This window comes from Coenobita brevimanus, chromosome 23 (genome assembly GCF_032717465.1).
Source record: "Coenobita brevimanus isolate Jiangsu-jjx chromosome 23, ASM3271746v2, whole genome shotgun sequence".
Taxonomy (NCBI): domain Eukaryota; kingdom Metazoa; phylum Arthropoda; class Malacostraca; order Decapoda; family Coenobitidae; genus Coenobita; species Coenobita brevimanus.
The window spans coordinates 56,498,311-56,525,167 of NC_136976.1; the positions used below are offsets into that span (position 1 = coordinate 56,498,311).

General features: G+C 44.2%; 2 protein-coding genes across 2 annotated transcripts in view; one reads left to right on the forward strand and one right to left on the reverse strand.

The window, feature by feature from the left end:
• Positions 1 to 14,314, reverse strand: part of LOC145392989 (mitochondrial protein C2orf69 homolog) — an 87,314-nt gene extending 73,000 nt beyond the window's left edge. Inside the window, exon 1 of the mRNA XM_080267294.1 lies at positions 14,266 to 14,314. The gene's annotated coding sequence lies outside the window, so the exon portion shown is untranslated. The remainder of the gene's footprint in view (positions 1 to 14,265) is intronic.
• A 249-nt stretch (positions 14,315 to 14,563) lies between these two features.
• The window catches only part of LOC145392987 (uncharacterized), a 200,874-nt gene continuing 188,580 nt past the window's right edge, over positions 14,564 to 26,857 (forward strand). Inside the window, exons 1-2 of the mRNA XM_080267291.1 lie at positions 14,564 to 14,596; positions 22,585 to 22,700. Coding sequence (XP_080123417.1) covers positions 22,586 to 22,700 — 115 coding nt within the window. The 5' untranslated portion in view covers positions 14,564 to 14,596; position 22,585. The remainder of the gene's footprint in view (positions 14,597 to 22,584; positions 22,701 to 26,857) is intronic.

The following is a 26,857-nucleotide window of genomic DNA, read 5'->3' on the forward strand; positions in this document are numbered from 1 at the left end:
GGCAAATTCCACATGGCCACTCTCCCTCTTCTTTGACAGTACTGCCACCAACCCTAGATATCATCGCTTTTGTTTTATCTACATTTACTCTTAAGCCCTTGTGCCCCATACCATCTCTCAAATTGCTAAATCTTTCCTCCACCTCCCTTTCATTCTCTGCAGTCATCAGCACACATCTCCAGTGGGAGAACATTTCCAAAATCATGTGAAAGGGCTTCAAGTACCATGATAAGCAACAAGGAACTCAACACTGACCCCTGATGCACACCAACATTCACGGAAACTCATCACTCAAATCTCCATTTACCCTTACCTGGGTGTGAGCACCCACATACACGGCCATAACCACCGTAACCAGCCACTCCTCCATTCCAAGCTTTCTCATTGCCCACTTCACCACCTCTCTAGGGACTCTGTCAAAGGCCTTCTCCATATCAACAAAAACAAAGTAGTTTCCTTTTCTTTCCTATATATTTCTCCCGAAGCTGTCAAACAATGAATGTGGTATCAATGGTCCCCCTGACTGGCATAAACCCAAGCTGCATCTCATAATTATTCACTCTTTCTCTAATCATATCTTCTAGAACTCTCTCCATTACCTTCATTTTCTGATCTAAAAGCTTTATACATCTATAATTTCCTCTTTCCAGGGCATCACCCTTCCCCTTGTACACATTCACAATTACACTCTTCAACGAATCATCTGGGACAACACACTCATATATAATCATATTTATCAGGTCAGTGACTAACCTCACCCCTATATCTCCGGAGGCCTTCAACATTTTGGTAGTCAACCCAGACACACCTGCTGCCTTCCCCACCTGCATCCCGCCTATTGCCTCACTCACAATAGCAGCATCAATCAAGACCTAGAGCCAAACACTGGATCTGCTGACTCCAAATCTTCCCTGTCCCAGTCAAACTCCTCACTCAACAACCAGCTATAAGGCTCTCTCCAAGCATCTTTAATATTCCCACTATTCACCACTACCCTTCCTTCATCATTCTTCACACACCGTTCACCTATAATATCACGATTATCCCTCTTCACCTGATTTGCCAACTTAAATATTATACTTTTCTTTTCCACACGATTTAGGTTATCAAGTAAAAGTCTCTGTGACTCAGACTTCACCCTGTATACCTCTCTTCTAGCCTACGACTGGCAGCCAAATATTCTTCCTTGTTACCATCCTTCTTCCATTCCTCGAAAAGCCTTCTTTTGTCTTAAACTGCAGCTTCCACACCCTCATCCCACCACCAAGTTACTTATGTCTTGGTGGGCCTCATGTCCAACCACTTACTGCATCAGTAATTCTCAAGAGGTTGTTCTTGAGGGCTCCGTACTGTTCATTAACGCCTCTGTTAACGGCTCCCTGTTCAGCCACCATTCTCCTCATCTCGCTATAGAAGACATCCCTTACTGCTTGGTTTTCCAGCTTCTATATTTTCCTCCTAGGTACAGTCCTCTTTTTCATCACTTGTTCTTCGAGCATGATGTCACAAATCAATAATTTGTTCTGCTGCATACACTCCTCGCTTCCTATAACTTTAACATCCCTCACCGGCCTCCTATCAGCCCTCCTGACCAGAAAATAATCCATCTGACTGCTATTTCCCCCAGACTCATACATAATCAACCTACTCTCTCTTTTCCTAAAATGTGTGTTGCACATAATCATATTCATTGCCTCCCCAAACTCGAGTATTCTTTCCCCTTCCACATTTCTTGTACCATATGCACATCCCCCATGTACTCCTTCATATCTCTGAGCTGTTTCACCTACATGATCATTTAAGTCCCCTCCCAAAACCACAATCTCATCATCCCCCACACCACCTACTACACGTATTAAGTCATCCCAAAACCTATCCTTCTCTACCTCATCTTAAGTGAAGCAATTCTGGAAGAATCAGGTTCTAGTACAGGGATATTCTGACAGACTTTGTCTATGATAGAATTTCTGGCAAATGTACTGTAGTAGCAAGAACGTCTGCTTTTCCTCCATGTGGGTCATTTATAATGTCTCCATCTGAAGATTTTAGTGGGGGAATGGGTGATGACTTGTTAACCCATGGATTGTCAGCCACAGCTCAGGTAGGGTAGTATTACGTTGCGGGCCACAGCTCAGGCTGTGTTGGCCGTACATCACCGTAAACAACTCGACCCCCACGCAAACTTAAGCATGATGCTACGGAAAGATGGAGAGAGAGAGATTTTTTTTCTTTTCACCAGATGATACCCTGAATGTTTATCTTAAAATTTATAATAAACAAAAGCAATTTTTTTTTTTTTTTTTTTTTCACTACTCCCCTACGTAAACTTATGCATGGCCCTACACAAAGACGGAGAGAAAAAGAGAGAGATTTTTTTTTTTTTCACCGCATGATGCCCTGGATGCTTATCTTCAAGTTCATAATAAACAAAAACTAGAAAAAAAACTTTTTCTTCTTCATTTTTCTGCACATCACAGGCTGGGATAAAAAAAAAAGGTAATTGAGCAGTCCATGGGTTAAAGATATTACTGAAAGGGTTAGGGTGGTTATGGCCATGTATATGGGTGCTCGCATCCAGGTGTGAGAGAATGGAGACTAGTGTGATGAGTTTTCTGGGAATGTTGGTGTGCATCAGGGGTCAGTTTTCAGCACCTAGTTGTTTATTATGATGCTTGAAGCCCTTTCACATAACTTCAGAAATGGATTCCCATGAGAGATATTGCAAGCTGATGATTTGGTGTTGATCACAGAGACTGAAAGGGAGGTGGAGGAAAGCTTTAGGAAATGGACAGATGGTATGGGGCACAAGGGATTAAGAGTAAATGCAGATAAAACAAAAGTGATGATATCTAGGGCTGGAGGCAGTACTGTCAAAGAAGAGGGAGAGTGGCCATGTGCGATTTGCTACAAGGACGTGGGAAATAATTCCATCTTGTGCAGTGTTTGTAATAAGTGGGCACACAAGAGATGTTGTCGTATCAGAGGCAGACTGTGTGATAATGTTGATTTCATACGTGCGGTGTGTCGGGGAGAGTATGTGGAGATTGCCAGGCATGAAAGGATTGAACTTGCTGGTGAGTCTCTTGACTGTGTGGAAGAGTTTTGCTAGTTTGGAGACACATTATGTACTGGAGGTGGGGCTGGAGCTGGCTCTGTGGCTAGAATGAGGAGTGGTTGGAAGAAGTTCAGGGAGCTGCTGTCTATCCTGACAATGAGAGGGCTCTCCCTCCAAGCTAGGGGATCTTTGTATGCAGCATGTGTTAGGAGTGTAATGCTGTATGGTAGTCAGATCTGGGCAGTAAAAGAAGAGGATATTCGCAGGCTCAAACGTACAGAAATGACAATGATTAGGTGGATGTGTGGTGCATCCCTGAATGCGAGGCTTGGGGGGACTAAGTTTACGATGGAAGCGCTGAGAGGTAGGATGCAACTGAAATGTACTGGTGTTGTGATGAGGACGGTAGATTGAGATGGTATGGCATGTGGAAAGGATGGGGGATGATAAGTAGATGCAGAAAGTGAGAAGTGTTATTGTTAGGGGTAGGGTAGCTAGAGGATGAGTGAAAGAGACTTGGGATGAGGTCACTGAGTGTGGCTTCAGGGATAAGGAACTAAATAGGGATGCTGCCAGAGATTGGGCAGCATGGACAGCCACCATTAGGTGACCAAGGTTGATTCATGCAGGCATGTTGGAGCCTTCAAAAATGAAACAAAAATAGACAACTGAAAGACATGAGAGCTGGCCTGAATATTCTACTGTCATCAGGATTATTAAATAGTTTAAAAACACTCTTATAATGTACCTGAGCTAGAGTCTGTCAACAGTGATGGTGCAGCTGTGGTTTCTCATGGCTTTCAGAGATTCAAAGATGAGGCCCAACTTCAGTTAATCGCAGGTGGTACAGACCACTAACTCTACACTCCCTTGCCTCAGAACCCCTTACCTCATGCCCATCTCAGATATCTCTGTGATATACAGTATGTTTCTTCCACAGCGTTCCCTTGTCATCACTTTTTATTACCCAAACCATGGCTATGTGTGTTTCTGATACTTACCATAACAGTATGTATGTATTTAGTGGGTATAAACTGTTGTAAAAGGGAAAAGTTGAGTTTACAAGTGGGATGCCCACTACAAATTAGGATAAATCCCACAGGTTCTGTGCTTCTGTAATAATGCACGCACTAGGCCTAGTACCAATTATGTGCAATAACTATGGGATCACTATCCTGTAAACAGAGAATGAAAATCATGCCCTGTGTGCTGTATATTCCTAATCTGTGAACAGTAATCAAGTTTTTTGCCATTAATAGGGTTTCTGGTAACCTAATCCCTGCAATATTCAAGGAATTTCTGTATCTGCAATGGGCTACACAGTGGAGAAGACTTATGAGAAGGGCTATAGGTATTTATAGCACATACGGATCTGAAAATGCACAGGATAAGGTAAAGAGCCAGGGACTATGGAAGGCTTTTTCTACGTATGGTGTGGGTGGTAAACTTCTGAATGCTGTTACGAGTTTTATGACTAGTGTGGTCTCAGTTGGAGAAGGTAGCATCTAAGCTAAATGAGTGGTTTAAGATCTGCACTGGAGTGAGGCTGTGCGATGTCTCTGTGGCTATTCAATATATATATGAATGGGGTTATGAGAGTGAGAAATACTTAAGTCATGGAAAGAGGGAAGGCACTGTTAATGAATTATGGGTGGAGTATCTAAATTCTCATGTATGCAGATGATGTAGTGCTGCTTGCAAATAGTGGACATGAGCTTGGTAGACTGGTGCAAAGTTCTGTGGATGTCTGTATCATGCCTTAAAAATATGTAGATAAGAGTAAAATGATCTGCCGAGAGAGAAGGTGACTCCCGATGTGATGTTATGGTGAATGGAGGGAGACAAATTGGCAAAAGCTTAAGTACTTGGCTGCAGTGACTGAAAAGTGGTAAAAGATGTGGAAAATAAAATGGCACAGGGAAAGAAAGTGGTTGGTGCTATGAAGGCCTTATCTTGGAAAGATCATATTGCATCTCTTGTAAAATCTGCTTCCAAGAGATTAGGTGTGCTAAGTCGACTCTGTGCCTTCTTCACCCCTGAACAGTTGTTGACTTTATACATGGGTTTTATTCGCCCATATTTAGAGTACAACTCTCATGTGTGGGGAGGATCCCCACATACAGTACAGCTCTTCTCAATAGAATGGAGTCAACTCTCCCCCTCTCATTGGCTCCCTTCAACCTCTGTCTTTTCACCGCACTGTTGCCTCTTTACCTCTTTTCTATCACTACTTCAATGGTAACTGCTCCTCTGAACTGTGTGCTTGCATCCCTCCACCTCTACAATGGGTGCACAGCACCCATCTAGCAACAAACTCTCATCCCTTACTCTCTAATGCAAGAGTTAAATGCAACACGTCAATTCTGGAACTGTCTCCCTCTGTCTGTATTTCCTACTTCCTATGATCTCCAGACTTTCAAACGCAGTGTGTCCAGGCATCTTGAAATGAATGGATCTTGAATTTGGCTCTCTTTTGTTTTTTTGTTTTTTCTTGGAAGGAACGTTCTGTGAGCTCAGCCTTTGGTTCCTTCTTCCTTGCATTTAAAAAAAAAAAAAAAAAAAAAAAAAAAAAAAAAAAAAAGGCTGAATGTGGCAGCTGTGAGAGGCTAACATGAAGGAGTCTTAGTACCTGAATTAATACGCAGGTGTGAGACTAAGGCGTGGCACGAAAATGAAAAGTCAACACACTTAGCGCAGCAGTGGAAATGTGGGAAGTGTGTGTATGTGTGGAGGGTGAAGAATGGATAGGGTAAGGACTAATGTGATTTGTAAAAGATGTGGAGTAAGGAAGTCTGTAGACACCAGAGTTTAGATAAAGACAGTCTTCTTAGATGATACGGTCATATAAAGAGAATGAGTGTAAATACAGAGGTGAAAAGGGTACATATGAGTGAGGATGAAGGTGGTTGGAGGTGTGGCAATCCAAGAAGAATGTGAACAGATATAGTAAATAACTGTGTGAGAAGGCAATATATAGTGAGTGATGAGGTTAGGGGAATGACAGTGGAATGAGCTGGTTGAAAGAATTTTGTACAGAGGAATATTTGACAAAGGTTTGGGATCCTTGGTGTTTCCTCATGGAGATAGCTGTCAAACTGATTCTAGTTGATAGGTGGTACAATGTGCATTAGTGTGGATGTTTATGTCTGTGCAATGGAGTCAGGATTAGGAGGATTTGATTACAAGTGAATGACAGTATACCCTATTCAGGTGGGCGGACTTTTTGTTAGTTTCTCCTTCTATCAGGCTTTATTACTTGCTTTCTGGACCCTATCTCACCCCCATCAACTTTAAAAATTAAAAATGTCCAAAAATGAACTTTCCATGTAATATAATTACAAATTATGCACAATGGCTAGTAAAGATGCTATGTTCTCATATGCCATGTACTCTCCACAGTGGTAGATGGTAGGGAGTATATGGGGACAATTACTATTCACTCACTCAATGCCGTGCTATCTTCATGTGATCCTTAAAAAAAAAAAAAAAAAAAAAAAAAGGCTTTTGGTAGCCCAGGAAGCTATTTACTAAGCTGGGTGGTAACCAAATAAGCAGATGGGTGCCTGATAGTCTAGGGGGTTAAAGTGATTTAAGCCAATCTAGGCTCATCAGGGAGTACGACCAAGGAGTGGTTAAAGTTTACTGCTCACATAATATTATTCAGGGAAGAGCAAGTGGTCATTCTCATCTTAAATATTTGGATTAAGTAGCCCTCCCCTAGCCCTTACTCTCCTTATGCTATAAATAACTGGATGATATAGAATGGGACTTTAGCCTGGCATTCACACATTGCTACTGTTCCCCCCCCCACCCACCCTCTCAGTACCTGTTCCACTACTGTATGACCAATCTGACTGTTCTGTACAGCATTAGATGAGTAATGGACATTTTCTAAAAACCTATGCTGAAAAACACTGCTTGAAAAAACAGCTAAATGTCCCGTTAGTGGCTAAAATTTTGGTTGGTCCTCCAGCTGTCTGTTTCGCCCATTGCCTGCTGGCCAAACGACCATGATGCAGTGTGCTGTATAGTACTGAATATTTCTTATCCATTGCAGATTTTGGGTCAGCCTTACAAATTATCTACAAGAGTTACATGATCAACTTAACCTACCTAGCTAGTAGCAGTTGTCCACTCCGTTCCAGTTGCCTGACACCTCTCAAGATCATCTGTCCCTGTCTAACACAGTATTCTTTAATATTTCGCTATAAGAAATGTGGCATAATACAGTACAAGTTTATTTACATATTAAATGGGTGCAAAAAGTGAGACATGTGAACATCAGGGGTAGGGTTGCAAGACGCAGACTGAAGAAGACCTGGGACGAGGATACCGGTATAGAGTGTGTGACCTGAGAGATAAGGGACTGAAAAGGAAGGCTGCCAGACACCGAGCAGCGTGAAGAGCTGCTATAAGGTGACCAAAGCCGATGCATGCATGCATGTTGGAGCATTTATAAATAAAACACAACAATATTAATATCTATCTATCTATAGCCCGACGCCCTAATCCTGCAAAGGGTGGCCACAGACAAAACGCCTCCAAGTCGCTCTGTCACCCACCATTTGACTACCCTCCCCCCAACTCACCCCCCCCTCCCTCATATACCTCTCAACTCCATCCCTCCACCTCATCCTCAGTCTACCTCTCCCCCTCCCTCCCTCCATCTCACCTACATACACCCCCTTAGTCAGTCTTTCATTCTCTATTCTCTTCACATGTCCAAACCACCTCAGTGTATTTCTCCTAATCTTCTCAACCACATCCGCATCCACCCCACAGCGTTCCTTCACTTCTTCATTCGTCAACCTGTCCCTCCACGTCACTCCACATGCTCCTCTCAAGTAAATAGCTCACTTGGTAAGCTGCTGTACTCACACAGGTGCAAAATTAAACAAGTTCATAAATATGAGCAGAATACATACCTGGTAGCTAGATACACCATGGTTTATTTATTTATTTACAGTATCCAGTTGTTCAACAAGTTCATGAATACTGTAGAACCCCAGAATTCGTACACAATTCGTTCCTGAAGGCTGTACTAGTTGTGAATTGTTCGAAAACTGAATTATTTTTGTCTATAAGAAACAATATATTTTGCATTAATCTGTACATGAAACCTTTAACATAAAGAAAATATCTGTAGATGACAAAAATTATAATTTTACAGCATCTTACCTGTACTGCGGAGAGCTGATGGCTATCACCAGCCAATTTTTTTTCATTAATCCATACTAGCAATAGTTTCTCAATTTCTTCAATAAGTGGTGACCTATTCACAGCAGGAGTAGTCACTCCTTTCACCACATTAGCCCCTTTTATTGCTTCTTTGTTCTTCAGTATGGGTGAAACGGTAGATTTCGCCACACCATAATGAATGGCAAGATCGGAGATGCGGGTTCCACTTTCAAACTTTACAATGAGTTCTTTTCTCAGCTCAATTGTTACTCTCACTGCTTTTCTTTTAGCTCCAGATAACTCACTAATCTTCTTAGGGCCCATGATTATGAACAATTTTCTAACGAAAATACATAATTTACCACAAAGTTTAATGGAGCCTGCATGACTGATGCGTACCGGCGGAAGACACAGCAGGACTGGCGACCACGTGGCACCTATGACGCCACATCTCTTAGTGTGAATAGCAGGTCACTGTATAAAAACTGGAGAGATTTTGGAATGAAAAAGCTGTACGAAAACTGAGTTGTACGAGCAGAGAGGCGTATGAATTCTGGGGTTCCACTGTACAGTACTGAGTTCTTCAGGGGTCAAAATTTATACCATAAAACACAGTAATATGCCCAAGCCTAGAGAGGAAAGAATGTTAGCTATACTTACTATCTATCTATATCTATTGCCAGACACCATAATCCCATAAGGGGTGGCCACTTGACTTTGAGTTATTGGTTTTACGGGGAGGGACACTAACCCTCCAAAAACCCACTTGTTGACACGTAGGGAGCACGTATGGGTTGGTTATATGGTTACCACCCAGCATTGTAAATGGTTTCTTGGCTTACAGGAAACCATTTGGCTTGTCACTCAATGTAAAGCCACCTGTAAAGGAAAGAAGAACAATAAGAAGTGACAGGAAAGATGGGAGATATAGGAAGACAGGAGGGCAGGCACAGAAAAAGAATGATAAAGGCTAAGGAAGAAGTAGGCAGCACTACATCAAGTGAGTGGATGATGGTTGCCACCACCTACCACCACGTGTTATAAAAGGTGAAGAAAAAAAATGTGCAGTAGCTGGCAACTGGAATCCTCTCTCATATGTACGTATACTGGTGTACGGATGTGACGACTCCATTACCCGACTACAGTACAGTCCCAGATATCCGGAAACCAGCTAACTGAGATTATCAGACAACTGGAAAAATTCACTGACTGTCAGATAAGTACACAAAGGTATAAGCGTGTGCCACTTTGAATGGTCGCCTCTGCACGGGATAGTCGTGTGTCACATGAGAATGGGCGAAGTCGGGTAATGTGAGGTGAAGGCACTTCCAGTCAAGGTCCCCTTCCCAGCCCTCTTCCCCCTCTCTTTTCCCTCCTATGATTCAGTTACCCTCTGTACCTCCACAAATCATCAGTCAGCTTACTGCCAAGTCAGTAAACAAGACTCTTGCAATTGTGTTGTCGTGCCATGATTGTGATTTGTACGCTCCATGTTTCCTAAATTGCAAGCTAATCTTAAGCACATTGTGCTCACCTTGAAACAGAAGTTGGACATATGCAACAGACTTGAAAAAGGTGAACATTACAAGACACTAGTACCGGTAACAGAACTGAGTGTAGGAAATTACACGATTTATGATTATCAAGTCTCAGGACCCAAGCTCAAGGAGTTTTTCGTGAAAAGCAAGTCAAATACAGTAAATCCATTGAAAAAGGTATACAGTACTCTTCATCAGCAGAAACTGTGTGGTATGGGTACGGTTTCTACCTAATGAACCCACTTAACCACCAATGAGCTTGCAATATCTTAGAGTACCTTCACAAGTTCTTTCTATTAAATATTATTCATTTTCTTCATAAAAACATGGGAATATAAACTAAAGAAATAGATACTTCGTATTTATTGAACTGATTTTGGAAAGCAGTGTTGTACAGTAAGATTATCATGACTCCCATACTCAAATGTGTGTATACGGCCACAGCCCGCCAATTTATTCCTCATCTGACTGCCATCACTTCACCCCTCACTTGCCACAGCTGTTTTGCAGATGATGCAATGAATATATGCAAACTGCAAGCACAATCATTTTATCAACAAAACAAACCTTCATTTCTATCATCTAGATTTTACCTTCTCTGCCAATGCAAATACAGTACGTTCTAAGATGAATTTGTATCATCTCAGAACGCATTTGCAAATGCATTCTCAGATGAATTCACATAATCTTACAATGTATTTATAAATACGTTCTAAGATGAATATATACATCATCTTGGAACATACCGGTATTTGCTTTAGTAGAGAAGACAAAATCTAGCTGATAGAAATGAAGGTTTGTCTTGCTGGATAAAATTACTGTGCTTGCAATATGTAGCTAGGTATTTATTGCACCATCTGCAAAACAGGTGAGTGGCGAGTGAAGGGTGAAACGATGGAGGTCAGGTGAGGAATAAATTGGCAGGCCGCAGACGTATACACAAGTGTGAGTATGGGAGTCGTGATAATTCTACTGTACAACAATTCTTTCCAAAATCAGTTCAATAAATGATCAAGACTTATTTCTTTTGTTTATTTTTCCATGTTTTATGAATAAAATAACGAATACTATTTTTAAAAAAATGAACTAACTGTGTGCATTTTGCACTACTGTAAGACAGTGCAATCATGTGTGATGCATCTGTGGAGTGTGGTTAAGAGGGGGGTTATGTTTCAAATGGAACTGCTTGTGTGGCCATGAATATGAGCAGTATAATATAATGCAATGATATAGCCTATGTACAAGAGTATACATCAGACAACCGGGAAAAATCGGTAACCGGGAAGGTAAATTCCCCAAGCTTCCCTGTTCACTGAGACTGTACTGTATTATGTAGGCAACTTTGCATCTGTCTAGGGCAAACAGACATATTTACACCAAGGAAGGGAAAGCATGCATCCAATTAAAAAAAAAAAGCATTCCTGATGCACTAGATGAAGCCAGAATGTGTCCATTGTACACTGCTGCTGAATGCACTCTGTGAGGTGGGATGCAAGCTGATGAAATCTAATAACCAATGCTAACTAGGGTAGTGCAGAAAGAAATGCAATACTGTAGTTTCTTCATAGCATAATTAATGAAATCCTAAATCAATGGAAACAGAAAATATCAATACCGTAATTAATATATCTTGCTGTTGTGATTGGTTATGACTTTGTATGTGGGTGCTCACACCCAGGTGAAAGTGAATGGAGATTTGAGTGATGGGTTTTCAGTGAATGATGGTATGTATAAGAGGCCAGTCCTGAGCCCCGTATTGTTTGTCATGGTGCTAGAAGCACTCTTGCATGACTTCAGAAATGGACTCCCATGGGAGATGTGTGCCGATGACTTGGTATTGATTGCAGAGGATGAAAGGAGGAAGGAGTAAAGATTTAGGAAGTGGGGAGACAAAATGAGGCATAGGGGTTTGAGAGAAAATGCAGATAAAACAAAAGTGATGATATCTGGAGCTGGTGGTGGTAGTAGCCTACTGTCAAAGAAAAGGGTGTGTGGACACGCACAGTTTGCCACAAGGCGGTGGGAAGTAACTCCATCTTGTGTAGTGTTTGTGGTAAGCAGGTGCAAATGAGATGTAGTGGTATTAGAGGTAGGCTGAGAAATAATGCTGATTTCATGTGTGTAATGTGGCAGGGAAAACAAGAGACTGATAGGCGTGATCTTGTTGGTGTCACTTCAGTGTGTGAAGTTTTGTTAATTGGGGAACATGTATGTGCTTGGGGCCAGCTTGGTGGCTACAGTAAGGAGTAGTTGGAGGAAGTTCAGGGAGCTGTTGCCTCTCCTACCAATGAGAGGGCTCCATGCAAGGGATCCTTGTATGTGCCATATTGTAAGAGTGTCGCACTGTATGGTAGTGAGATGAGGGCAGTAAGGTACAAGGAGATTCATAGGCTCAAACATACAGGAATGACAATGATTAGATAGATAAATAGTGCATCCTTGAATGCAAGGCCTGGAAGAGGGGACAGCTAGGACAGCAATTGAAGAGTTGAGAGGAAGGATGGGACTTCAGTGTAGCCTATTGGTGTTGTGATAAGGAGGGATGGATTGAGATGGTTTGGGCATGCAGAAAGTAAGAGGTGTGAACAATGATGGTAAGACTGTAAGAGGCAGTCCAAAAATAAACCTGGGATGAGGTAATACACTGAGACTTCAGAGAGAAGGGACTGAACAGGAAAGCTGCCAGAGACTAAGCTGCATGGAACACTGCCATTGTATGTCCAAGGCCGATACATGCAAGCATGATAGAGCATTTATAAATGAAACGTTACTCTCATGTCCTTGACAGTGAGTATCTCCCCCCATCTCCCAGTGCCATTCCTGAAGTCAGCTGATGCAATCTTGGAACTGCAGCTCTTCCTTAGCATGGACTTCTCTTTTCACAAGAACTTCTTTAGGATTTACACAGATGGGCCCCACTCCCCTCCCATTTTCCTTTGCCTCGGCAGTCTACTTTGGCCATCTTTCCTTATGCCAAACTTGGTCTTTCAGTGGGCAGCATGGTTTCCCGACTGCAGAACTACTGGTCATCCTCCAGGCCCTTGAGTATGTAATGACCTTCCTCCATCCCAAACCAGTGGTTATATGTACTGGTAATCACTCACAGTCTTCAGTTGCCCTCTTCCTCTCAGATCGTCCAGTTACTCATGTCAGGCTTGTCCATCCTATTTTGAAGCACCTCCTTCTCCTTGCCTCTCCTCCCAGGCACTTTTGCCTTCAATGGATCCCTCATGTGTAGGTATCCATGGCAATGATATATATATAGCAGATGCAGCAGGAAGGCAGGCACTGACCTCCAGGACGTTGGTATTCGTCGCACCCAACACCATCGCATTCCCTGACCTTGCATGAGGTGCCTGCATGTCATAATGGAATGCAAACCCTGTGGCTGACATCCCTGCCTTCCACCTGCGACATTTTCACACAATCTCCTCTGCACATCCTTGGGCTCACCATCCCTGTCAGGATCCTGATGCTGCCATCACCAGGTTGTGGCTGAACCACACAGGCCTCGTAAGTCACCTGTACTGTTTCAGTGTGATACAGCATTCTTGGTGCCCATGGTGTCCCAAGTTGAAGAGACCATAGAACATTTCATGCTGTGTTGCTACCCAAGATTCCACTCCCTCTGCACACCTTTGAGGAATCACCTGGCATCTCTGGGAATTTTCAGTCTGCCTCTTCACATCCTCTTAGAAGAAGGTGATGGGGACCCTCGGTTTCGGCAATGTGTCGTGTGGTACACATCTGACTTCATCCATTAATCTAGGCAACTCTCCTGCACTTATTGTGAGGCACTGATCAGTCTACATTGGAAGGACATTGGGCCATTGTTTTGGCCATGTCCCTCAAACCCACAAGAAGAACAAGAAGAGGAAGATAAAGAACTGAGAGCAGTGGAAATGGGTTATATGTAAGAAATATGTGGAGCTGTATGAAGAGATCCCTTGTAACCACAGCAGCTGAGCCTCCAATCCCACATGGCCCAATCTACAAAGAAGCTACATCAAATTTAATCACTGACCAGCTCCAATACCTAAGGATTGGGCAGAGGTGTGGAAGTAGTGGGTCTCCAAACTGGCCATGGTGATGACACCTACAGTAGGCTACATGTATGACAAGTAAGATAAGACACAAGACTGACAAATAACATGACTGACAAATAAGGAAATGAAAAAGCATTGTGGTGCTGAAGTGGATGTGATAGAAAGCAAAGGAGAGAGTGTGAGTGAGGTGGAGGGATGGAGTAAAGACAAAGTGGTGTAAGTTGGGGGGTGGGGGGCAGCAACATGGCAGGCGACAGGGCGATATGGTGGCGTTTTGTCTGTGGCCACCTCTTCCGGGATTAAGGCGTCTGGATATAGATGGACAAATTGGATGACAGGCTCTAACACGAACGGTAATCCCTTTTCTAAAAATAAGTACCTAAGCAATGCTTTACATCCTTTCTCCTGTAAGGTTAACAATAAATATCATATACCCATGAGGACTGACCTCAATACTATTAGAATCACTTGCCGGAAGGACGGTAGAGATGCCAGACGAGTTAGGTAGTCTGAAAGGGAAGTGCCTTGTTTTCATGGAGAGTCACCCGCTTTCTAAATCGCCCTTACTTTTGCTGCCATGCCTCTAGTTCAACATAATCTTTCACATTTTGAAAAATCACAAAGAATTTTTCTCTGGAAACTTGTTTATAATTTATTGATTTTATGAGATAACTTTAGAGACCATCATCATATTAATTTTATGATAGCGCAATTTAGTGGGAGATTTTAGTTGGCGGTTGTGGACGTCACTTGCTGAGGCTGCGGCAACGATCGCTGGGGTCAGTATTCTTCACCACCAATAATATGATTATATGCTGTTTTTCCTCAACCCTCTGATTTTTTACAAGCAACTAGCGTCAGTGGTGAGATGTGTGTAGAGTATTCCTGGAACGGGGATTGGAATGGTTAAAATGATGACGCAAATGAAATATAAATGAACTCAGCTTGATGTTCATTTTAGCGGTTTAAATTTTATGCATGTGTGTAAATTACTGTGTAATTGTCTTGTGCCCTTATTTACTTAGTGCCTGTTGTTCCCACCAGTAATTCATTTTAAACGATCAGGGAAATGGAAATGCGAGGTATATAATCGTACAGAGAGTAGTATATGGCTGGATTATTCCTGTTGTTAAAACATTGATTAATACTTGTGTTATATATGAATTGTAATTGTACTTTAATTTAATGTACTTCGGTCAAACTTTGGAAGAGCCCCCATAACAAATTAGGGAAATTTTGTGACTGATTATCTCAATTGAATAATTCATTTATAGATTCATCTTCTTCTTGTGGGTTTAAGGGACACAGCCAAAACTACGACCCAGTACCCTTCCAGTGCAGATTGATTAGGGCCTCAAGTTATGTGTGGGAGAGCTGCCTAGATTTTTTAATAAAGTCAGACGTGTACCACACAACTTATAGTTGAGGGACCCCATTACCCCATCCCAGGAGGATGTGGAGACAGGTTGAAAACTCCCAAAGATGCCAGATGATCTCTCAAATGTGTGTGAAGGGAGTGAAACCTAGGGCACCATAACATGAAATGTTCTATGGTTTCTTCAACCCTAGGACGCCATTGCCACCAAGGGTGCTCTTTTGTACCCAAATGGTACAGGTGACTTGCTAGGCCAGTGTCGCCTATCCGTAACTTGATTATGGCTTCATCAGCGTCCTGACAGGGATGGTGAACCCAAGGGTGTGCAGAGGAGTCAGAAAGAAAATGCCCCAGGTGGGACGCAGGAAGGTTGGTTGCAAGGTTTGCTTTCCAGTACGACATGCAGGCACAGCGTGTGAGGGTGGAGAATGTGGCGGTATCTGGTGCCACATATACTATTGTATTGAGGGTCAGTGCCTGGTTTGCTGCTGCGTCTGTAGTTTCATTGCCACGGATGCCTGCATGCAAAGGAATCCACTGAAGGTGGAAGTCCCAGGGAGGAGTAGCAAGGAGAAGGAGATGCTCCAGAAAAGCATGGACAAACCTGACATGAGTCATATGATGATATAAGAAGAAAAGGGTAAGTGAGGAGTGTGAGTTGGTACATAAAACCACCGGTTGGGGGTGGAGGAAGGTCTGTACAAACTCAAAGGCTTAGAGGATGGCTAGGAGTTCTGCAGTTAGGACATCATACTGCCCACTGAACAACCAAGTTTGACATAAGGAAAGGTTCTCAGTGTAGGCTGCTGAGGCAAAGGAAAATGGAGGGGAGTGGGACCAATCCATCCGTCCATTCATCACCCAGTCCTGCATTGCCCCATGAGAAACGTAGGAGCCAGGGGCTAGGCAAGTTGGTCCTAACATTCTCAAGGAATCCATGCCAAGAAAGAACTGCTGTGCCAAGACTGCGTCCGCTGACTTCAGGAACGGTATCGGGAGATATATGAAAACAAGTCCATCCAAGGGGGAACAGGGGGGAGAGGGGCCACTGGGACAGGCCTGGGGAGATCAAGAGATAGGGTGTGGCAGGCCTGGATGCTGCAGAGAATGGCTGGTAACCTCACTTGTGGCCAGTCTGGGAACTGACAAAGGAACATGGGGAGGCAGCAGAGGGAGGAGACCTGGTGGCTGGAGGGAAGGGCAGAACTGCAGTGGAGCAGCCGACAGTCCAGTTCCATGTGGTAGATGGAGTGGGGCATCATCCCAGACTCTGCTTGTTGTGAAACAACTGGGGTGGACTTGATGGCACCTATAGTAGTGTTGAGTGTCATGTTCTGGACAACATCAAACTTTTTTAGGTGGCTCTGGGCAGCCAATCCATAAAGGGTGGTCTGTCTATCTATCTATCTATTGCCAGACGCCTCAATCCCGTTTTGGGTGGCCACAAACAAATCGCCTCCAAGTCGCCCTCTCCCCCGCCATTTCACTCCCTTGCTTCCAGCTCACACCCCCCTCTCTCATATACCTCTCCACCCCATCCCTCCATCTCATCCTCGGCCTCCCCCTCCCTCTTTCCCCCTCCACCTCACTCACATACACTCTCTTCGTCAGTCTTTCACCCTCCACCGCTCTCACTCTTGACTTGTGTCCTTCCAACAACGTCCAAGCTTCACTTCCGTACGTTAGAGTTGGTATCACAATACTGTCATGTAGTACCATATGAAATCTTGCTGCAGATGAATGTCAGACACAGGCGGAGGAGAGTGCTTCGATCGGCACCCAAGCAAACTCCTGCTACACACTTCAAAATGTCCAGGCGCCTAAGGCATGCTGACAAAAGATGGTCAGTGTGGGAGGCCCAGGTGAGATGGGCCATCCAGAGGTGGAGGTCCAACAGCTTGTACCCCGTTTGAATGGTGAGAGGCTCTCCGTTAAGCTGAATCATTGGCATGGAGGGGAGCCTTTGATGGCCAGAGCACATAAGAGCGCTCTTGTGTGCAGCCCAGGAGGCAAAAGCATCCATGGCTTGTTGGAGACAGTGTTGGGCCTCCCATAATGAGGCAGCACTGCAGAGGATGGAAACATCATCGCCATAGACTAGAATGGATACTCCTGGAGGATGAGGGAAGTCAGACATTAACACATTAAAAAGGAGGGGACTGAGACATGATCCCTGTGGTACTCCTCATCTGACTGGGGTGAGGGAGGAGTAAATACCCCCAAGAGAAACACTAAAGGATCACACCTCCAAAAAATTCTCTAACCAAGCTAGTGCAAAGCCAGTGACACCGAGATGACTCAGTTTGTATACTGTAGTAGGCTATCCCATCATGAAAGGCAGAATCTGAGGCTGATGTCAGTATGCCTGGTGGATATGATGATCAAACTGGAGGAAGACATCAGGGGTCCCCCTCGCTGGGCGGAATCCACACTGAACCTCAGACAGGTGTCAGTCATGCTCCAGCCACCAGGAGAACTGATGGCGAACCTTCCTCTCAAGCACCTTCCCGGCATTGGTTGCTGTCAGCCTGTACGAAACCAGAGAAGAAGGGTCCCTCCCCGGCATGGGGAAGGGGAGGAGGTGAGAGGTTTTCCAGCATGATGGGAAGACCCTTGATGCCCAGCTGTTTTTAAATATGTTTAGGAGAGACATCTGATGGAAGAGGGGGAGATAAACCAAAAACTCATTGGGGACAAAATCTGGGTCACATGTTTATTTGGTGGTAAGGTTTGCAGAGTGGAGGAGACCTCCGACTGGGTAAAAGGGGAAGCTAAGCCCGCTGGGGGGGGCCTAGATGTTTACCTGAATGGCCCTGAGTAAGCATTGGACTCATGGAAGTGGAGCTGGGGTACTAGATTGAGGTCCAAAGAGGGTTGCTAAGAAGACAGCCTTGTCTTGGAATCCAATTTGAAGGTTACTCTCCTTCACTGGGGGATGGTAGGGCGACCCTTCATTACCCGAATAAAGGACAAAGTCTGGGATGGTGAGTTGGAGAACGACAGGGTTGAGCAGAAAGCAGACCAGGTAGCACAGCGGGCTTGGTCAAAAGTCTGCTTGCATTCCGCATCATTACGGTGGTGAAGGTCTTGGTGTCTAGGGCAGGGACACCTCTGCCAGGCATTCCAGGAAGATCGCCTAGCCCGGACAACCCTGGTTCAGTCCTCTGACCACCAAGGTGCTGAGGACCTTTGGAACGTCACCTCATCCACCTCAACCTCAGAGGAAGTTAAGGCTGTCACACTGTTATCTAAGGGCTTTCCAGGCAGAGCCCTGGCGTTACTGAGAGCTGCCATAAAGGAGGACCGGGAGCCTCATGTGAGGATTCATTGTGGACGAGGTGGGGCAGGGAAGGGTGGGGAAAGGCTGGGGACATTCATGTTAACTGGAATGTGGTCAGACCCCAAATATGAGCCAGTCCAGATGGCTTAACCACCAAAAATAGTCCCCTCCACATAGAGTTCAAGTGTGGAAGGCAGGCCTGAGTGCGGTTCTATACGGATCTGTACCCCAACGAGGTGAGTAGAGAAAAGTGACCGCTCTCCAATAGAAACTGGAAGAGGGAAGATCCTGACCTGTTGTACAGAACCCCACACCAGGAAAGAATCCTAGTGGGGGTGTCTGGCATTAAAATCACCCAGCAGGAGGCAAGTTGAAGGGAGCTGGTCTTCCTAGGCCCGGAGTTGTTCTAGGCCAGTGTTTTTACCTGGGCTGTAGCAGACCGCCACAGTGATCCATCCCTTCACGAGGGATAGACGAACCATGGGATCTTCTAGCACCCTCCAAGAGGGTTGGGTCAATGGCAGAACCGAGCTAGGCACATCCTCCCTGACCGCGACAGCTAGACCACCCCCGACACCCTAACAGTCAGGCAGTAAAACCCTGGAGTGACAGACGGAGATGTGGGGACAACCAATCCTCACAGAGACCAGTAATATCCGGGACGAGGTCCACTACCATCTGCTTGAAATCAGAAATTTTCTGAAGAAGGGATCTGGCATTCCAGAGGAGGAATTTGAAAAGAGGTGGATGGGCCATCACTAGGACGAGAGAAGGGAGAGAAGCTGGGCAAGAGGCTAACACAGATGTCAATAAAGGACTCCAGATCTGTACTATGGGCCACAAAAGTATCAGTGCATAAGGGGTCTGATGCCTGCCGAGAACATTCGATCAACTGCTGTACATTACCAACATCTCATTGTGTATTATCAGTGTCTTTTTATATACAGTATATTATAACATTTGCCATATATTTGCAAGTGGATAGTGCTAGTTGGCGATATGTGACACCTCCCAACATCAGGGCTACCAATGTGTGGTAAGTCGGACACTAATGTTTCAGTGAGCTTCATTCTGTTTTCCCAAATGTTTCATGCATCTTGTGCACTGATACTTTTGTGACCCATAGTACATGGACAGGGCTGTTAACAGGAGGTCCACAAAGGATTCTGAAGGATGGGCACCTGAGGGGTTGGCACGTGGTGAAGCTTGGAAGTTTGTCCTCGGTACAGGTTGATTTGGAGTAGCAGGAGAATCACCAGGTGCAGAGCCTGTCTCAGGAGAGCTGGGGGAGGCAACATGTGACATGGTTAGAGCAGAGACAGGAGTTGTGACCAGTGATGAGGTAGAACTGGCTGACATTATACCGGGCTGGATGGAAGGATATAAGGAGTCTTGTGCAACATGGGAGGGAGAGGTCCATGTTGGGTGGGAGTGCTGATGACACGACTTGGGAGAAGGGGCAGGATGGAGCAGCAATCCCGACTGTGAGGTTGGGAGGGAGGACACAGCAATCATTTGCTCCACATCACTACTGTAGGTTCAGTTGCAGACTCACTACCAGGTATTCCAGGAAGGCCATCCAAGGCTGAAAAGCAGTTGCTGACCACTATTGCATATGTAAGGCCCTCCTGGACAGGCCGGGAAGTCCGACTGGGAGCAGTAGGTGATGTCAAGGGGTTAGAGCTGGAAGGGGTGCATCTGGATGGATTGACAGCACGTTGACAAGTGTTGACATCAGACAAAGTCAAAGGCTCAGCCCTGACCGCATCATGGATAGCAAGTGCCTGCTGATAGACTGGGCAAATGCAGGAGACAAATGAGTGTGCACCTCCACAGAAAAAGCAGTAGGGCTCATTGGTGCATTGAGCACCCAATGGGGACTTACATGGGTGGAACCTACTGCAACGAGAACATCTAACTTTATTCAAACAGGAGATTGTGCCATACCCAAATTGATGGCTTGTACTGTATAGCACCTCAGTATGGGAAAAAAAGTTCCTATGGAGTAGCATGAGTTTGCCAGAGAATCTGGCCACTCATCCATAGGGGTCCCTTGCTCTAACAAGGGGCCCCTGAATATAAGCCGCACCACCCTGGCTGCCATTGTGTTCTCGCCACCGGGAGAGCAAACCATGAGGTGGGTTACCTTCACTAGCTGGGAGGAGCAGTTGTGGAGGTAATGAAGATGACATAAAAGTTCCTCCTCTGAGACATCAGGAGCAACGGGCCCAATTTTCCTGAAAGAGAACTCATCATTGGATGGTGAGCGAGCCAACCAGCACCTTATGGGCCGGTTCCTCAGCTGGATGAGGGAGTCAGGTGGTACAGTCATTTTGGCCACATCATCTGCTGATACACAGAACCTAATTGCTGACCCTTAGCGAAAACCCTAAGTGACCCCTTAGTACAGTACTTGTTGATGGCATCTGACAACCTGCAGGGATTAAAAAAAATGGGCATTGTCAGCCGACCTCGCAATGTAGATGAGGCTCCTTGCTTCGCTGGTGTCACAGCCATCTGGGGAGGAAGGCCAAATCCATTTTTCTGGGGCACCACCGTCATCACTAGCGGCAGAGGTCATCGTCACCCTCTTGCCAGGGGCAGCAACCACCCTGGCGGCAGAGGTAAGGTTCATATGGATGTCCTGAGTGGCGAGGCCAGTCATGGAAGATTCCATGCTAGGCCAAACACCTGACCGACACACACACACTTTTACATTAAACTGGGACACAGCTGTTTAACTGCACAGTGTCCAAAACAAGCTGCTTATGGTGGTATGACTGAGATGGGTTGAGCACCCGTGAATAAGAGGGTTGACAACAAGGCCAGGCATACGTCCGACAGTGACCATGTCTAGGCAGCATCCCATTTATCAGATTCTGTAGAAGTAACATGTCACTAAAGACTGTATAGCATAATTCGTTTATGACACCCAGACTGTGGAAATGGCATTTGTTACTAAAGAGAGTTTACTGTATACGGTACATCATCTACCTTTACTCTTATCTTTCTTTTGCTGAGATATGAGGAGGTCAGTCAGACAAAAAGTGGTGCAAAAGCTTTAGAAATATCAAGGGCTACTGCATGGGTTTCTCTATATTGGTCAATTGACTGATGGATTGTATGAGTAAAGAGAATGATGTCTGTGTATCAACAGTGGATCTTTTGTGTAAAAACCATACTGGTACTATCTGTCACCAATGAAGCTGTTGGATTCAAGATGCTGAACAGTGTGCTTGTTATTAAATGAGTCTCGTACACTACCAAGAGAAGATAATTACGATAGCTGACTGGTGTTCTTGAATAATGCAAATTTTGTACAGTACTGTATACAGAAACAAGTGAATTATAGAAGGCTCTTTTAAGCATAAGCCCACCTCAGCTTATTTTTTTTATTTTTTTGAGGGGTGTGGGGATGGGGGGACAGGAATGAGTGATGTCAAAAGGCAATTTTAAGCATTAGCCTTCATTGACCTAACTAGTTCAAGTGTGGTTCATCTTTAGTAATCAGTAACTCCCTTTTCAGTGACACTGGTGCCTATCCATGCTTTATACAGTATACTTTCATACATCTTGGGTACAGTATAGTCTGTAGAAAGACACCATGGAAACTTAGATAATCCAGACTGGCCCTGTTACCCTCAAAACACTGTTGAAGAACCATCGCTTGGACCAGAGAACAGCATCTGGACCGAACTCAGTGAACTGGATTTTAATTAATGGCAGGAGGTAAACCACACCATTTTCATTGCTGATTGGCTAGACTGTGACTGTACCAGGACCTTGTTTCATTTTGACATACAGTACTGTAATTGGAAATATTTTTCAAAAATGTTGTGGAGTGGCACCATCATCATCTGGCAGTAGAGAGGAATATGGTGGTATAAAAATGGTAACATAGTGGACTGCAGCCACTTCAGTGTTTTTTTTTTACAGGTGCTGTGTCTCATATTACAGATCTGTGAAGTAAGTTTCACAGGAAAAAAATTACTTGTAGAGCTGAGATTTGCCAGTAGAATAGGTCATATTTGCCTAGGTCAGTTATGAATGGAAACTGCAATGGATACATAATTCTCTACTGTACTTGACATTTTTTTTTTTTCTTTTTCCAGGATGTCTGGAAAAGTGAAGCAACGCAGTGCAGCAAACACTGCTGAGGCTGCTACTATTACTGTCAATGAGAAGATACTGAAAGAATGCCACAACTTATACATTGATGCTGATAATGGTTTGTAGTCATAATTTCACAGAGCTCTTGTTATTCATCATCATCAGCCTCACTCATCCCTGAGTGGCATTGCGTGGGTAGTAAACCCCAGCCATCCCTTAGATATAAACTTGCACAGGCTCAATCAGATTTGAGCGCCTTAATTACCCAGTACCCACTAAACCACCAGGCACCATAATTTGGTTATATGATTACCACCCAGCTTAGTAAATGGTTTTCTGGTGTGCGGAAAACCATTTGGCTTGTCGCTCATTGTAGAGTCACCCACAGGCAGAAGGATGAGGAAAGAATAAGACAGAAGAGGGAGTGTAGAGTCACCCATAGGCACAAGGAAGAGGAAAGAATGAAGGAAAGAAAGACAGAAAAAGACGTAAGGAAAAAAGGAAAGGGTAGTAACCTGAGAGCAGCACTACATCTAGTGAGTGGATGATGAGCGCTCCCACCTACAAAAATTCTTACTTTGTTACCAATGGATAACTTGCTAGTATTCATCATGATATTACCAGTATTCTATGTACAGTACATCAGGCAATACTGTTTAGCCTGTATAACATTATCAAGTAAACAACATAATTTGATTTCTCTCTCTCTCTCCATTTACTATGCTGGGTGATAACCATATAACCAAATTACACCTGTTTTAGTGGGTTAAGGTGCCCCAACCAGAAGGAACTTGGAAGGATTCCACCTGCAGGGCAATTGGGATTTGCTCATGTAATGCCACTCAGGCAAGTGAGGCTGGTCACCATTGCTTTAAATGTTGAGACTGAGTAGCCTAGCTCTGGGCCCCTATGCCCCTCTTTAAATGGGACGAAGTATGATGGATTATGATGATGATGGCTGTAGAAATATTGTCTATTCTATCTATCTATTGCCAGACGCCTCAATCCCGTTTGGGGTGGCCACAAACAAATCGCCTCCAAGTCGCCCTGTCCCCTGCCATTTCACTGCCCTGCTCCCAACTCGCACCCCCCTCTCTCATATACCTCTCCACCCCATCCCTCCATCTCATCCTCGGTCTCCCCCTCCCTCTTCCACCCTCCACCTCACTCACATACACTCTCTTCGTCAATCTTTCACCCTCCATCCTCTCCACATGGCCAAACCACCTCAGTGTGTTCCTCACAACGCTTCCTATCACATCCACATCCACACCACAACGCTCCTTTATATCCTCATTCGTCAGCCTGTCTCTCCACGTGACTCCACAGGCTCCTCTTAAATAACTCATTTCCACTGCTCTCACTCTTGACTTGTGTCCTTCCAACAATGTCCAAGCTTCACTTCCGTACGTTAGAGTTGGTATCACAATACTGTCATGTAGTAACTTTTTTACTTCCATGCTCACTTCCCTGTTTCTTATCACTGCTTTTAAGGAACCAGCAACCTTTCTTCCCTGCTGTACCCTTTCAAGCACTTCACCCTCCAAACCTCCATCCTTACTCATCACACTACCCAAATACTTAAACGTACTCACATTTTCCAATTCCTCACCATCCAACCTCGCTGTACATTCACTGACTTCACCTCTCTCAAAGACCATCACTTTACTCTTCCCTACATTCACCTTTAGGTTCCGTTTCTTACACACTCTCTCAAACTCATCCACCAAGCCTTGCAGCTCCCCTTCGTCTTCACTCAACAACACAGTATCATCTGCAAACAACAATACAGTGAGTTTCCAAACACTATCCTCTCTCAGCAGGGCCACTCCAACATCCACTACCCTACCTTGTACCTCTTTTATTACCCCATCCATGTACAGATTGAACAACCATGGAGACATGACACATCCCTGTTTCAAACCAACTTTCACAGAGAAAAATTCACTTAGTTCACCATCCACACGCACTGCAGCCTTCGCACCATCATACATACTCTTCACAGCATTCAACAACTTCCCATCTACTCCATATATTCTTAACACTTTCCACAATCCTTGTCTATCCACCCTGTCATATGCTTTCTCCAAATCCATGAAAGCTGCATACAACTTCTTTCCCTTTTCTCGAAACTTTTCCACTAAAGATCTAAGAATGAATATCTGATCTACACAACCTCTTCCCTTCCTAAAGCCTCCCTGTTCTTCTCCAACTAATTTCTCTGTTCTTTCTCTAACTCTGTCTATAAGTAACCTACCATACACTTTTCCTATTATACTAAGAAGACAAATGCCCCTATGATTACCACACACTTCTTTTTCCCCTTTTCCTTTGTACAAGGGAATAATTATACCTGACTTCCAATCCTCCGGGACTCTACCTTCCTCCCAGGCCAATCTGCACATCTTCCACATCCATTCTACTACTATCTCTCCCCCATGCTTCAGCATTTCACCACACACTCCATCAATTCCTGGGGCTTTCCCCGATTTAACTTTCTTCATTGCTTCCACAACTTCTATCCTACTGATTTCTTCCTGTCTTCTCACCTCCCTCCTTCTCCCAGCCATTCCCCAGCCACTTATACTATCATTACTTCCATCCTCCACGTTCAACAATTCCTTAAAGTGTTCTCTCCATCTGCTCACTTTTTCTCCCTTCTCCACTAGTAATCTACCATTTTTATCTTTCACTCCCCTGCTAACTTCACATCCACCCTGTCTTACTCTTTTCACTTCTCTCCAGAACATTTTCTTACAGTCCCTCCACTTTACACTCAAATTCCTTCCAAATTCCTCATCCACTCTCTTCTTACTCTCTCTTACTAATCTTTTCACCTCTCTCTTCCTTTCCACATATAACTCTCTCTTCCGCCTCTCAACTTCTTCCACGCCCCTATTTCTCATCCATTCATTGTATGCTTTCTTCTTTTGTGCCACAGCCTGTTTCACCTCTTCAGTCCACCACGCTGTTCCTTGCACCCCCCTCCGTCTTCTCTTCCTTCCACACACCACATCACATGCTGCACATATTTCTTCTGTAAATATCTTACACACACCTTCCACGTCTCCCATCTGCTCCAATTCATATTTGCCCAATCGTTCCTCCACTTCTCTCTTATACTCTGCCTTTTTCTCATCCTCTTGTAACCTTTCCACTCTCCTTGCAACTACTCCTTCCTCTCGTCTTTCCCTTCTTCTATTCCTCCATCTTACTTGCAACCTAATTCTGGCCACCACCAAGTAGTGGTCAGAAAGTCCACTCCCCCAACCTCTATACACTCTTGCATCCTTTACACATCTTCGCATCCTTTCATCCACACACACATAATCAATCATTGCCTTCCATTCATTCAGTTCACCACCCACCCTTCTCATCACTCGCCATGTATACCTGTGGATCATTTTATGCCTGAAGAGGGTATTGGCTATTACCAACCCCCTCCCAGCACAAATGTCCACTAGCGCACTCCCATTCTCATCTATCTCAGCAGGCACACCCCACTCACCAACTGTTCCATCCACCTTCACATTACCAACTTTACCATTCATATCACCAGTCAAAAACACTCTCTCACTCCTTCCAAACTTTTCCATGCACACTTCCACATTTGTCCAGAACTCTTCTCTTACTCTTCTAGCACGATCTTGCGTTGGCGCATACACACACACAATCGCCCACATTTGTATTCCAACTTTCAACTTTACCCACACAATCCTTGACCCAACTGATCCATACTGTCTTATGCTCTTCTTCCATCTTTTACTCACAACTATACACACATATATGTATATATATGTATATATATATGTATATATATATGTATATATGTATATATATATGTATATATATATATATATATATATATATATATATATATATATATATATATATATATATATATATATATATATATATATATATTTATATATATATATAATATACTGCTTCGTTTTTCGTTTTTAAAGGCTCCAACATGCTTGCATGCGTCAGCCTTGGTCACCTAATGTCGGCTCTCCATGCTGCACAATCCATTGCAGCCTCCCTGTTCAGTCCCTTAACCCTGAGGTCACACTTAATGACCTCGTCCCATGTCTTTCTCGGTCTACCTCTCATAACCCCACCCCCAATATTAACACTTCTCACCTTCCTCACCCAATTATCATCCCCCATCCTCTCCACATATCCAAACCATCTCAATCTACCTCTCCTCATCACAACACCAATACACTCCAGTCCCATCCTACCTCTCAACTCTTCCATCGTGAACCCAGC